Source organism: Hyposmocoma kahamanoa, unplaced genomic scaffold (genome assembly GCF_003589595.1).
Source record: "Hyposmocoma kahamanoa isolate Upper Pololo Valley unplaced genomic scaffold, ASM358959v1 62, whole genome shotgun sequence".
NCBI lineage: Eukaryota > Metazoa > Arthropoda > Insecta > Lepidoptera > Cosmopterigidae > Hyposmocoma > Hyposmocoma kahamanoa.
The window spans coordinates 151,720-165,099 of record NW_020653850.1 but is presented as its reverse complement, the minus strand read 5'-3'; the positions used below and the strand labels follow the sequence as shown (position 1 = coordinate 165,099).

At 37.2% G+C, this 13,380-nt stretch overlaps 3 protein-coding genes across 3 annotated transcripts in view; 1 reads left to right on the top strand and 2 right to left on the bottom strand.

Annotated features, from left to right (window-relative positions):
• Positions 1–684, top strand: part of LOC113229703 (PHD and RING finger domain-containing protein 1) — a 13,427-nt gene extending 12,743 nt beyond the window's left edge. The window contains exon 7 of the mRNA XM_026463386.1: positions 505–684. Within this exon, the coding sequence (XP_026319171.1) occupies positions 505–684 (180 nt within the window). The remainder of the gene's footprint in view (positions 1–504) is intronic.
• A 712-nt stretch (positions 685–1,396) lies between these two features.
• On the bottom strand, positions 1,397–7,459 carry LOC113229486 (lysosomal aspartic protease). Its single transcript, XM_026463088.1, has 8 exons — positions 7,329–7,459; positions 7,157–7,244; positions 6,810–6,939; positions 5,206–5,329; positions 2,315–2,630; positions 2,085–2,241; positions 1,799–2,005; positions 1,397–1,660 (listed from the first exon to the last, which is right to left on the bottom strand). The coding sequence occupies exons 2-8, from the start codon at positions 7,216–7,218 to the stop codon at positions 1,499–1,501; spliced, it is 1,158 nt and encodes a 385-aa protein (XP_026318873.1). The 5' UTR covers positions 7,219–7,244; positions 7,329–7,459; the 3' UTR covers positions 1,397–1,498.
• Positions 7,460–10,722: 3,263 nt separating this feature from the next.
• The window catches only part of LOC113229702, a 17,350-nt gene continuing 14,692 nt past the window's right edge, over positions 10,723–13,380 (bottom strand). The window contains exons 8-10 of the mRNA XM_026463385.1: positions 11,282–11,415; positions 10,979–11,083; positions 10,723–10,845 (exon numbers count right to left, since the gene is read on the bottom strand). Coding sequence (XP_026319170.1) covers positions 10,723–10,845; positions 10,979–11,083; positions 11,282–11,415 — 362 coding nt within the window. The remainder of the gene's footprint in view (positions 10,846–10,978; positions 11,084–11,281; positions 11,416–13,380) is intronic.

The window sequence follows — 13,380 nt, the reverse complement described above, 5'->3', positions numbered from 1 at the left end:
TTAGCGGTGATGCGTAGGTAGCTGCAGTTGTGATACCAGGGCACTAGAAGTACCGGAATCATTAAATGTAGGAAACAGTATCTTCTCTTTGTTTATGGAGGCCTGATTTTTGTTACGAATTAAACTAACACAAACTCACTTTTATTTTATAAAAAATCAGAGTAATACGCGGGCACGTCCAAATAGATTCACATCCGAGGAGGAGGAGGGATTTTCAATAAGAAATGAGCGCTAAAGTTCAGCAACGTGTGGCCTTCACGAAAAGTGACCCCATGTCCATATCAAAAATTCGGTCACGTCAGAAACAAGAAAAAATATAATAAGGCAAGTGCTATCAATGATAATGCATTGTGTTGAACGAGTTTACCTTTTGACGAAAAGATGACTCCAAACTAGTACGCACATAGATATCGTTACTCCCAAAGAATGTTAGAAAGTTAAGGTACAGCAGCAGATAGGTCTTCTAAAGATATAAAAAAGAGGAGAATGAACGTTATCTTGTAGCAATTACATAGGTACGTAAAGAAGGACCCTCAATACGAATGCGTTACCGACGCGACGTCCACACAGGTAAATTCGAAACCAACGCTACTGAACATCTTAAGAGAACGTTGTACTTACAATAATAGGCCGTGCCATAGTCAACATGATGAAGACAAGAAAGCATTGCCTGAAGCCAAGTAGTGTTAGGATGGTGAACTGTTGATTTTTATGTTTGTATGGATGTCGTTTATGGTAAGTAACGAAAAGGTTGTACCGGTTTTGTAAATTAGGTATTTCGTCGTTGAGTATCCCAAGTTGGTAAGAAATAAGACGAACAGAGTGATGACTAAAAATATTTATTGTTTCGATAAAAACGTGCTAACAATTGGTACATGTCGTTACAGACTAAACTAAAAACTAGACCAACGCGTGTTTGGAACACGTCATCATGTATTACGTAGGTACCTGGCTGATCCAAACACACAATGATTAAGGTTTAATTAAAAAGCACCTAACTAGCGTGCACTATTTAGCAATTATTTGTCATGAATATGTCTATGTCCGTCCTACTACGACATTCTTCGTCAACGTTTCTTTATGATCCAAGGTGCTTTACCTTAACGCTTAAAATGTGTAACAAAATTAAACACTAAATAGACAATAAAGAAGAACAATGTTATATTTTTTCCCATACAATGCAGTGATTGTTGAATTGGAAGCAATGGCATATACGCGTGTAACAATGTACAGTCAACAGCACATCAAGCTTTTGCTCAAATATCATATATATAGCAATATCATTTCCAGTGCAACGGAATAAGATCCGTTAATGTATAGCTTGATGTGCTGTCGTCTGTACTTTATAAGCGGGAATGAATGTAGAGCCAATTTGAAAGGACACGTAGAAAAGACCGGAGCAGAGTCTACGAAATGAGAGCTGCAGTCTTTGTTTCGGATGGTAATTGAAGAGTGAGAGGAGTCGGAGAGGGACTAGAGAGCTGGAGACAGGATGTCTTCAAACGGCGTGCGCGAAGCCGAGGCGTTTGTTTTCAACGTCGAACTCGGTGTAGTACTTGCCGATGAACACGTCCCCCAGGATCCACAGCGGGCCGTTGGGCGGCGGTATGTCCAGCCCCATAAACCCGGACAGACACACCGTCTTGCCGAACTGCGACACCTGGCACAATCACACGTCTCTGCTATTGCGCGAACCGTTAGAAAGACGATTCATCTACTCGCATCGGTACGAACGAAATGCGTATCGTTACAATAAGGCGCGGTCGTAAACGGTAGTGAAAGGGCCGTGAGCACTTACGCGCAGCACGTAGTCGCTGCCTTCGAGCACGAACTGGGTGCCGCCGATGGTGAAGACGACTTGCGGCAGAGAGGGCACCAGCGAGCAGTCGACGGCGTACTGGCCGAACACTATGGGCGTGGCGCCCAGCGCGCGGTTGAGCGCTTCCACCTCGGCCGAGGGCCCGGCGATCAGCGACGTGCCCGTGTCGGCGATGGCCTCGCAGCCCTGCAACGCACAGCCGCGCTCAGGCGCGGGCGGCGGCGGCGGGCGGCGGCCGCGCCGGCGCCGCGCCCGGGATACTCACGTTGGCGCAGAAGCCGTGGCCCTTCACGGCCACCTTCTCCATGCGGAACTGCCAGTAGGTGGCCTTGCTGAGCGGCACGTACGTGAGGTTGCCGCGGTAGTGAGCGGGGTCCGACCCGCCCAGGATGATCTCGCCGCCCTGCGCCGCCGACGGGTCTCTGAGCGCAACGTATAAATAAACGTTCACCGTTGTCCTTCTATTTATTCGACTACGTACGCAAGTGCACACACCTGTTGAGATAGAAGGAGAAAATAGGTTTCACGAGTCCCTGCGCGACCATGTTGTCGAAGACCGGTACGACGCCGTCGACGGCGATGGAGGGGAAGCCCATGCCGAGGATGCCGTCGAATTTGGCCGCCACGAACGCCAGCCCCGGCTCCGAAGTGGCCTCGGCGAACGTCTGATCGCGCACTGCGATGCCACCCACCTCCACCTGGTCGGTGGACAAGAAGCCCGACAGGCTGCCCGACCCGTAGTGTATGGCGAACGCCGTGCCGTTCTTGTGGTACGTCTTCGACTTGCCGCTGTCGTACTTGTTGTGTAACACTGAGTACAACAAATCAAGTCAACTCGGAACTTCTGGACTGGTTAATGTAGATGGATAGATAGATAATGGTTAAGTAGAATAAAATAGAATACGTTTATTTGCCAGAATATGGTAAATATTTTACGTACAATGTATTCAACCTGCAAGCAGGTATGCAAATGTAATGGAATTTATTGTGTCTTGTGCACTGTTTATTGCATTTTCATTAGTATTTGTAAATTCGAAATATTCTTTATTACTATAGAAGCAATGTGTCAAAAGCCATCTTGTCAATTGTAGTTTAAAAGTACGTCCTTGTAGTAATTTAATGTCATTTGATAAATTATTAAAAATCTTGATGCACATGTTGAAGCAGTTATTCGTATAAATTATTTTATGGCACGAGGTTGGCATTATTGGTTCATAGTTTTAACTCGAGTTTGTCGTTGAATTATTTCGCCACGTATTCTGAAATGTTGAGAGTGTGTCTTGACTTGGATGTCTAACATACATGCCGGCGAGGAGTAGTATACTGAGTTTTTTTTAAAGAGCTTGCATGTGTCAATGCATTTCTTTTGCACTAAAAACACCCTACCCACACCTACCGAGTTTCCCCACAGTATCAGCCCATGACTTAATACAGAGACGTACCCGTGATAAACCAACATTGCGGCTTCGTGAGATACAGTTTGTCTTAGCCTACGTAGGCATGATCAATGTGATGTTTCCACTTTAGAAGTTTGTCAAATTTTACTCCCAGGAAGCTAAAACAGTCCACAATATTTACCACTTCATTCATTATTATAGTGCACTTGAATAGACAACGGATTACAATTATGTGACCTGAACTGCATTCAACAACATGTTTTTTGCTAATATTTATGTTTAAGTCATTTGCATTTAACCATTTGATCACTTTATGTAGTGCTTCATTTATTTCCATTTCAAAGTTGTCTCTATTATAGCATTTTAATAGGGTGGTGTCGTCTGCGAACAGCATGCTTTCGTAATCTATGGCATTTGGAAGATTATTTATGTACAGACTGAAAAGAACCGGTCCTAAAATATTTCCTTGTGGAATGCCACTGTTTTTTTGTTTCATAATTAGAGAATACGTTTGTTTTATGAGAGGCTTGTGACTATCACAAATTTTATTTATTGTCGTACTATGTGTCCTATCTTCCGGGATAAGTAAGTAAGTTTTGGCGCACTGATCTATAAGGTACGATTTTTCAAAAAAAATCCATCTAGTGCCATGGAGGTGACACAATTTGCATGGATTTGTGTCACTACATGGAGGCGTTTTTACTTTTTTCCTTTTTTTCATGAAAACTACAGTGATAATAGCTAGGTTCTTAAGTGAAACATATTGTAGGATACGGTACCTTTCATTTGAGACTACTTTGAATCATACCAGAAAACATTGTTTTTTTTTATCATTTTAAGTCCGTTTTTGAGAAAGACCCAAATATTTAATTATGTCTGATGTCATGTGAGTTTGAGTCAAGTTGGAGTTATTAGTTAAATTTAATAAATTGGTATTAAAAATATTACAAATGTCATCATGATTATGATGTACATGGTCATTGAATTGTAGCGAATTAATGTCACCCTTATGGGAGTCATTTGAGAGAGTGTGTGTGAATATGGTGTTCTAAGTCGCTCTACATTTGTTGGTATTTATTGCTTCTTATGTATTGAGTATTACTGATTCGTTTTGATTTTAATACGCATTTTTAAGCAGTGTATTGTAGTTTTTATAATGTAGTTTATTGTACGATTTATTTGATTTTTCTATTATACATATGTTTGATTTTATGAATATTCGTTTGATTTTACATGACTTTTTTACACCTCTAATGAGCCAACGCAACTTTTGTGAGATGATTAGTTACTTAACAATTACATTATACAATAAAGAAAACAAATCATAAAAACCATCAAACGCGGTTGTCATCCTACCTGAATTTACGACGGCAAAAAACGAAAGAAAGTGTATGCAGTTACAAAATTTTTTAATGTTTCTCTATATTATAAACTTTTTGTTTCTTGACTTTTACACTTAAAGGTTTGCGCAGTTTCATGATCTGAGAGACCTAGGTGATGAATTTCACCATAAATTTGCGGTGTTCATGTTTGCTAGTTATTTGGTCATTGCTAGAGTTTAGTCGTGTTGGAGTAAGTATGGACGCTAAAATTATAGTTTCTAGGGTACTAATAAGATCTTTGGCTGCTAAATTTTCTTTCAAAATATCGATGTTCCAATCACAACATACAACAATCTTTTTCTTTTTGAATTTTTCAGTAAGACAAGTCAATAGCATATATTAAATTTATGTAAAAATATACCAACACGCGCTTTTGATTGTTTAGAGATTCGATATATATTTACTGTGATAAGTCCTGTACCTACAATTTCTACACCACAACATTCAAAATAGAATGCGCTGGAAAGTGTACTGCTAGGGAGTGTGTGGAATTTCCAACAAGTCATGCACGTTTGCTGTTATCGCCTATGTGCACGTATAGGGTATACTTTAAATTTAAACAAATTCCTCATTTGAAATAGCAGACTTAAATGCGATGTGTACGTACGACATGCGATGTTGGTATAGTGGCACTTCTTGGAGGGCACCCACAGGTTGGAGGAGCCCGTGTCGAAGACCACCTTGAACGTCTGTGGCGGATTGCCGATCGATATCGGTCCGTAGTATTGCGCCTGCGACCAATTATTGCCTAACTATAGTACAACATGTAAAAGGTGGCAAATCTGATATATGGCAAATAATGACTAAACCAAAACTTAAAACTCAAAATGAGAATTAACATCAATAAGAACACTGGGGTAGGACAATGTACTACCACACTCACAGCGCCTTGTACAAAGATCTGTCAGAGCATTAGTCCAGGGCACATGAATGGTTCTTGTATTGCCGCAGCAGCGCGCGGCGGCGCGATTGCATTACATTCAAACGAGCAATGCAACATAAACTTTTTGAACAAATAATGAGGTGCACTGGGCGCACTTTATACAATGCAATATAACATAGTACAGGATGTTGTTTGGATGCTTTGGAGGCAATATTCGAACTGACTATGTAGCTAAAAAAGTGTATACTTATCCTCCACTAAATAAATTATAATTTCTTCTACCAAACGAGTAAGCTCCGACGCGACGACATCTTGTTGTCGGCAGCTTGTGTATATTTCTTTGAAAGACCGACAAAAGTGTTTGAGTGATGTCAGATTGCGTAACATAAACTTTCAAGATGGCAATGTAATATAGCACTTAATTTACTACTAAATAAATTGAATATTTCTTCATAAGGCAATCTGCTTTACCAATGAATTTGTATTTGTAGATTTCACATGCAAATAATATAATAGTACAAATAGGATGAGCTTGGTAGCCCAACAGTTTGCACTATGAGCACAGGATGAGAAGGTTCAGAGTTTGATTCGGTGGGATGAATTTGGGAAATTAACTTTTCTAAAGTGGTGGTCTGGGTGTTCTGGGCAGTGCCACGGAGTTCGTAAATGTGGCAATTATTTTGCATTCAAAGAATTACTCATTTAATTTATTTAGTATATAAATTAAGTCTATATTGTGTCCAAACTCGCTGTTGTTGAGAGCTAGGTTACACTTTGTGTTGCCCATTGGCATTTTTACAGAGATATATATATAATTTATTTAGCAGAGGATACGTTTTTTGTTCATTTTAAATAATTAGTTGTTTTTAATTAATACATTGCAGTAGTGCACCATCTGGCTGTGGTAATTAGAGGTGACCCTTAAACTCCATAAGTAGTTATTAAATTCTGTACAGATTCAATATTAACATTTAAAGCATTTGCATCATATGTCTGTCTTCATAATGTGTCCTGTGACTGATAACACGGTCACAATAACATAGAGTGGGTTATCACATGAGCTTAAGTAAACAATATCTATCAATGCTTGTGCAATAAAGCAGTATGGCTTATTAAATCACCCCTCATGTAAGAAAAACAAGGTTCTAAAGTGTAATACCCTCTTTTATGATAACTACTTTGAATTATGTGAAAACAATTATCAAATGGCAAGTAACAAAATCTTAAACAACTAAAAGCAAAGAGGTCTCCTCATTCATCTCCTCTATCTGCTGATGAGGCTGTTTGCAAGTTAGAACACTTTAAAGTTACACCTACAGGGCACTTACATCAAGGTAGTTGGAGAGGGGCTCAGGCGCGGGTCCAGAGACACGGTACTTGACGCGCAGCGGCGTTAACTCCGTGCCCACCTCATGGAAGTGCACGCGCACCGTTTGCATGCGGTACAGCGGCACTCGGCTATTGCGGATGAGATAGTATCTTTGTCAAACAGCTATAAGCATGCTTCATCTCCCGTAATATTTAGGCATTATCAGACAAACGAAGTCACATTGGTGATTATAAATTACCGACCTAACTGATAAATTCATGTGAGCAATATTCAACCGATGTTGGCTGCATCATCACAATCTAGGAAGGTGTATAGTTGTGTACATTCCAAAGAATCACCACTTACATCGTCTGGGCGTCCACAAGGGTGGCTGCAATGGCCAGGAGAATCACTAGTATCCTGACCATGATTGTGCAAGTCACGATGCTGAGATCTAAACAAATGAAACGAAATTAACAAATTGTACAGATATAAAAATATAATTACGTTACTTTAACGTTATTTTGGTACAACTCACTGGTAAATTTCGCTCTGCTATCTTTCGTAATAACGAATAACCAACTGCGAAAATGCCGAACGCGTCGTATTTATTCGTGCACGACGCAAAATAATCGGATTACCGGCGTGAACGACATCAAAGTTATGTCAAAATAACGCCATTGTTCACATTGTTGTTGGTTGTTTTAATTTCAAACATCAATGTCAAAATAACTTCAAGTCGTAAATGCATTCGTTCGTAATAAAATATAGTCATTCAATTTTGTGATGGCTTCACAACCTAATTATGTGCGTAGAAGTTTTAAAAACTGTCCTCAACATAATGTTGGGTCATGGAAAAATTACCATTTTGAAAAAAAAAACATATTTTTCTTCTTCTTTATAACGTTATATTATCGCTCTATTGATACTATCCTATTTTTAAGAAAATTAAATCTTTTTCCGGATATTTTTCATTTAATTTCCACATTTAACGTTGATACCTGTCAAAAGTTAAAGTAGAAGTAGTAGTTAAATAGAGTCGATATTTCTAAACGTAGAATGTAATATGAGCCTTCGAAATTATATTTTTCCAATTTTTCTGGAATTTTTCCGGACAAATTTCACCATTTGTAGTTTTTTGGAAAATTACCCAACAGTTACTCAACCCATGATCATTGCCCAACCAGTGTATTATATAGATATTATATTTAATACCTATGATAGATCAGAAAATCAAATCAGCATGCTGATTTTGATTCAAATTGGAATCGAACCAATCGGGTAGTCTCGAAATCAGATGGTTTTCGAGCGACAAGATGAACCAGCAACTCGATTTTGATTGCCTCTCCCGATCGGAAATTACGTCTTTTCCGAGTCGAGGCGCATAATTGCGATTTACAACTGGCCGATAGGAAACTTTTAACATTTCTAATCGGAACAATAGTTGATTTAACTCACAAATTAGAAAGATATAGTAAGAATCAGGTTCATCTTCTCGCTCAGAAACCCATCTGATTTCGAGACTACTCGATCGGATCGATTCCATTTGAATCAAAATCAGGACGCTGATTCCTACTACATTTTTCCAATTTGTGAGTTAAATCAACTATTGTTCCGATTTGAAATGTCAAAAGTTTTCGACAGTTTCAGTTACAGTTGGTCGACTCGACTCGGAAGAGACGCAGTTTCCGATCGGGAGAGGCATTGACTTAGAAATAAAGGGAGAGGCAATCAAAATCAAGCTGCAGATAGTATAGCATGGTAGAAAATTTTACGATGTACGGACAACGGCACACCAGACTAGAGAAGGGAAAACCTGCTAATTTTTTTTAACTTTTTAATTAAAATTTTTTTTTTAATTAATATTTTTGGCGTGGATACAAGTCCTTTGAGCCATGTCTTCGTTTAATTATGTTTCTGTAAATATGACCGCCATAAAGAGGATAGGTAATTTTAGGCGGCGTGCTTGGATTGACTCGGAATTCCTTAGAACAGGCCGATACGGGTATTTTAGTTCGAGGCACCATAGCACTATCCTATTCCACTTTAAACTAGATTTCACAAAATAATTGAAAGTCAAAATAAAAACGACACTTCCCTCCAAAAGGCCCAAAGCGAATCCCTTTTTTTTTTAGTTTGAAGCTAACAAAATCGTTTAGAAAACGTTTAGGCGCATAGACTTTTATGTTAAAAAAGGCTTGCAACGTTGTGTTGATAGCGAAACGCAAGAGTAGACTACTAAAGATTTTAAGATATGTTTTTTTTTTGTAAAAAACGAGTTATATTTTTATTTATGACATAACATCTTTATACTAACATTTTGTTCATGGGCGTATAAAAGCGGTCAAAAACATAAGTTGTTTAATTTTTGTATTTGTTAACCGTTGAAATGGAAAAAACTGCTTATTTTTTAACGTTAAAACGTGCGTTTAAAAAGCGTGCTTCTAAAAGCACTTTTCACTTAAACTAAACGCTTTTTAAACTGACCAGTGACCAACGCTTAAGGTGGATTCACAATGCAAACATTCTGGCAATAAATTGTCGCAATTCATCGCGTTGCGCGATATGACCTTGAGTTGACTAATCAGGCGCTGCGATGCTTTTAACGCGTGATGCAATTTAAAAGCTTGTTTCACGTAAGCTTTTTATCGCAAAACGCAATCGAGCAACGACGAACTGTCACTGTCGTTTTTATGGCAGGATACTTTTTCGTTATAATTTGAAATGTTTTTTTGGGGATGGAATTTTAAGTTTCATAAGTGGATTTAGTGGATTCTGCATTTTAGTTGCTTAGTAGTAATAAATAATAATAACGCACACACTCAACATAGCCCCGCACTAGGAACACCATGTGTCGCGGTAGTAAAAATAAATTGACAGTGAATGTAAAAATTAGTATTTTTATGATTTTAAGATAGTTATCTGTCTAAATTTTTCCTCGTAAACTTAAGTTTATTTATTTCAGACAATCAACGGCGTTTCTTAAATAATATTTAACAAAATAAATTATATTTGTTTGTAAGGCCCATAACAGATCGCCCCGTGCTATTTAGAAGGTAGTCGGTAAAGAATTTAAACATAAAATAATAATAAATGTTTATTTAAGTAATACAATTAACTTTACATTAACAGTGGATGGTACCTCCTATTAAGCTTATCAAGCCTGTGTCAGGAGGCACCGCTCTTCCATAGCTATAAATGCATATTTAACATTTTTAACTTATACTTAATGTGTGTGTGTGTGTATATATGTATGTATGTGCGAGTGAGTGTGTGTATGTATGTATGTGTGAGTTAGTAAGTGAGTGAGTGTGAGTGTATGTATGTCTGTGTGTTAACCTGTTGTCATAGATTAGGAAAGTAGTGTTTTTAAAGCAACTGTTCTAATAAATCTTCGGTTTCCTCATACGATTTCGACTGTAGCCATTTTGATGTAACTTTTTTGCAGTCCCTATAACTTTTGACGTATATTTCTAATTCCTTATTAATTAAATTGTACAAATGGGCCGATCGTTTGCTGAATTGTCTGTTTGCAAATGTTGTATTTACTTTAGGTACTTGTGCCACAATGTCTTTCCTTCTCCTCTTCGAAATATTTAGATCATATTTTAGAGACCTATGTTGTCTAAGTACAGTTTGAGTGATGTAGAGTTTCCTTACAGTGGCTAAATTTGATAGTTGATACAAACTGCTAGTGGCAAATCGTCTTTTTTTAAAATACATTATTTTAAGCAAATTGCGTTGCGCACGTTCCAACTCGAGAAAACGAGTTTTAGGAGCTCCACCCCATACAGGAATACAATAAATCAATACAGATTGAACCAAACTCACGTATATTTCCTTAAGTATATCCCTAGACGACGAGACTCGCGGACCAGCGACTGGTCCTGGCACTACATATCTTAGTGTTTTAAAAATCCAATTAAGTTTTCTTACTCTTTTAATGACATGTTTGAGGTGTGGATACCACGAGAGTCGCTGGTCCACAAGAACACCCAAATATTTTGATTGTGCAACTTTAATGATAGAAGGGCATGTGCACTTACTGGTGTTACCTGTAGTTTTGCAATTATGAATCTTTAAGTGAAAATTATTTTTAGGCTGAGTATCATTATTTATACTAAAACAGATGTAGTTTGTTTTATTAGTATTTAAGGTAAGTGAATTGTTAATTTTCCATCTGTTTACACGCTCCAGTCCCCGTTCCGCACTAGACTTCAGAGTATCCCAAGAATTATCAGTGAATACAATGGCTGTATCATCAGCATAAGAGAAAATATTAGCGTTCTTGATCTGTAAATCACATAGGTCATTTATATAAATAAGAAAAAGCGTAGGACCAAGAACGCTACCTTTGGGTACGCCATACAAAACCTTTTCGCACCTACTGATGTGGTTATTTAATTTCACTGTTTGCTTCCTATTTGTCAAGTAATCAATGAATATACAAAGTGGAGTACCTCTTATACCTATCTTTTCTAATTTGTGTACCAGTATGGAGAGAGAGACGGTGTCAAATGCTCTTTTTAAGTCCAAAAATACTGACAAACATTTCTTACGTTTGTCAAGTTTTCTGTAACCAGAGAACTCAAGGAGATTACTACATTCTCCGCAGATCTTCCACGCTGAAAACCAAATTTATTTACAGACAATATATTGTTTTTATTTAAATAATCTAGTAATCTTTTATTGAGTAATTTTTCCAGTATTTTAGATATCACTGATAATACAGATATAGGCCTGTAATTATTGACATCGTCTCTGTCTCCACTCTTATACACAGGAGTTATAGTTGACAACCTAAGAAGTGTCGGAAAAATTCCTTTGTCAAAACAGAGGTTTGCAGCATAGGTAATAATGGGAACAACTACGGAATTTGCAGATTTTAAAAATGCTGTAGGGATATTGTCCCAGGCAGGCGCACTACTCGATTTTAGGTTCCTAATTATACAGTTTACTTCATGTTCGTCAGTATGCAGGAGAACGAAGGAGTTGATTTGTGTTGCTAAGTTTTTGAGATAAGTTTTCAGTTCATCATTCGGTGTTTGTATTTTGCTGAGCAAGTTGCTTGCCAATATTAACAAAAAACTTATTTACATGATCCGCAGAGGCAGAGGGAGTCAATTTCAAATTCGTCTGTTCTGTGTTGGTGGATTTATTGTTACTAGTATACGTAATATTTTTAATATTTTTCCATAATAGTTTATTATTTTTGACTGAATTTTTTAGTATTTCTATTTCGTAGTTTCTTTTTAGCTTCTTTATAAGATTATTACAGTAATTTCTGTATCTATTGTAGATTCGTTTATTATCTTCATCAAATGGATTACTACGGCATTTTTGTTGAAGTTTATTTCGGGTTCTAATACAACGTAGGACACCCGGTGTGATCCATGGTTTTATTATGCGGTGATTACTTGGTATATTGGTGATTTTCGTGTTATTATTTAATGTTTCTGACAAAGCGTGAATCAAGTCATTTATGACCTTATTTGGGTCATCACAATAGAAAGAACTTGCTAGAATTTTCATTTTTAATTGTTTTAAAGCTTCTTCAAAGTTTATAGTTGTATTAGTTTTTTTCACAGTGTAACTATTTTTAATTTTAGAAAGTGATAAAAGCGTTGTATAATGGTCAGTGGTAGAAGTGTTCAATACAGCCACTGTTGCTCTAAGCATTTTAGTGTTTATCCTTAACATGATATGGTCCAGACAATTTTTACCACGAGTTGGTATAGTGTGGCCTGATAGTATACCATGCATAGACAACATATTTAAATAGCACAACATATTTCTTTGCTCATATGGTGGTACTTCATGTTTAGGAGTTATGTTAATATTTATATCACCCGCTATTATAATACTTCCGCTACTTGTATTTAAACTTTCAAGGTGAGTGCTTAGTGAGTTAATAAAACATTCCGCATTGTTATTTGCTGGGGATCTGTATATACCTAAAATTATGCAGTTCAAAATTTCAAGCTGTAAACAAGACGCCTGTTCTAAATTAATTTCAGTAGTTTTATGCTTCAATGTATTCTTTACATAAATAACCACCCCGTCGTTTTGATTTATTTTTTTTAAATTTATTATTCAATTTACAATTGAACACATATGTAGGTACATTACGCTGACATGTCGTGAAATAAGAGTAATAATTAGGTAACAATGGTAGCTGTTTGTTCAAGTTAATCCTACATTCAGTTAATATTATGACATCCGTTTTAAAACTGAGTCGGGAAATATTAAGTAAAAAGTCGTCAAAGTTGCAATAGATACTTCTAATGTTTTGAAAGATCACAGTAAAGTCACATTTCTTACCATTTAAATATTTATTAAGCGCCGTAATATCACATTCCAAAGAGTGTGCGATCTCTAAGCTATCAATGTCATTTATTGTTAGTAAAGTATCATTCATATCTATCTAGCTCAAGAATTAGAACGTCAAAAGAGAAGGGGCAAAGCAGTAGATTAGGGTTATTATTAATTTTAATCGTACAAAGGAAACAGATTAATGTATCAGTCTGTAGCTCGAGGATGTAGAGGTGTAATGTATTTTTAAGTAATGTGTTTGTGTGAGTATGAGAGAG

What these genes read in the sequence shown, in the direction of transcription:
- LOC113229486 (XM_026463088.1), bottom strand. Translation starts at nt 7,218, where the DNA reads ATGGTCAGGATACTAGTGATTCTCCTGGCCATTGCAGCCACCCTTGTG. An exon ending in CCCTCTCCAACTACCTTGAT is followed by an intron (nt 5,330 to 6,809) that starts GTAAGTGCCCTG and finishes AATTGGTCGCAG; the next exon opens with GCGCAATACTACGGACCGAT. An exon ending in GCAGCGACTACGTGCTGCGC is followed by an intron (nt 1,661 to 1,798) that starts GTAAGTGCTCAC and finishes TGATTGTGCCAG; the next exon opens with GTGTCGCAGTTCGGCAAGAC.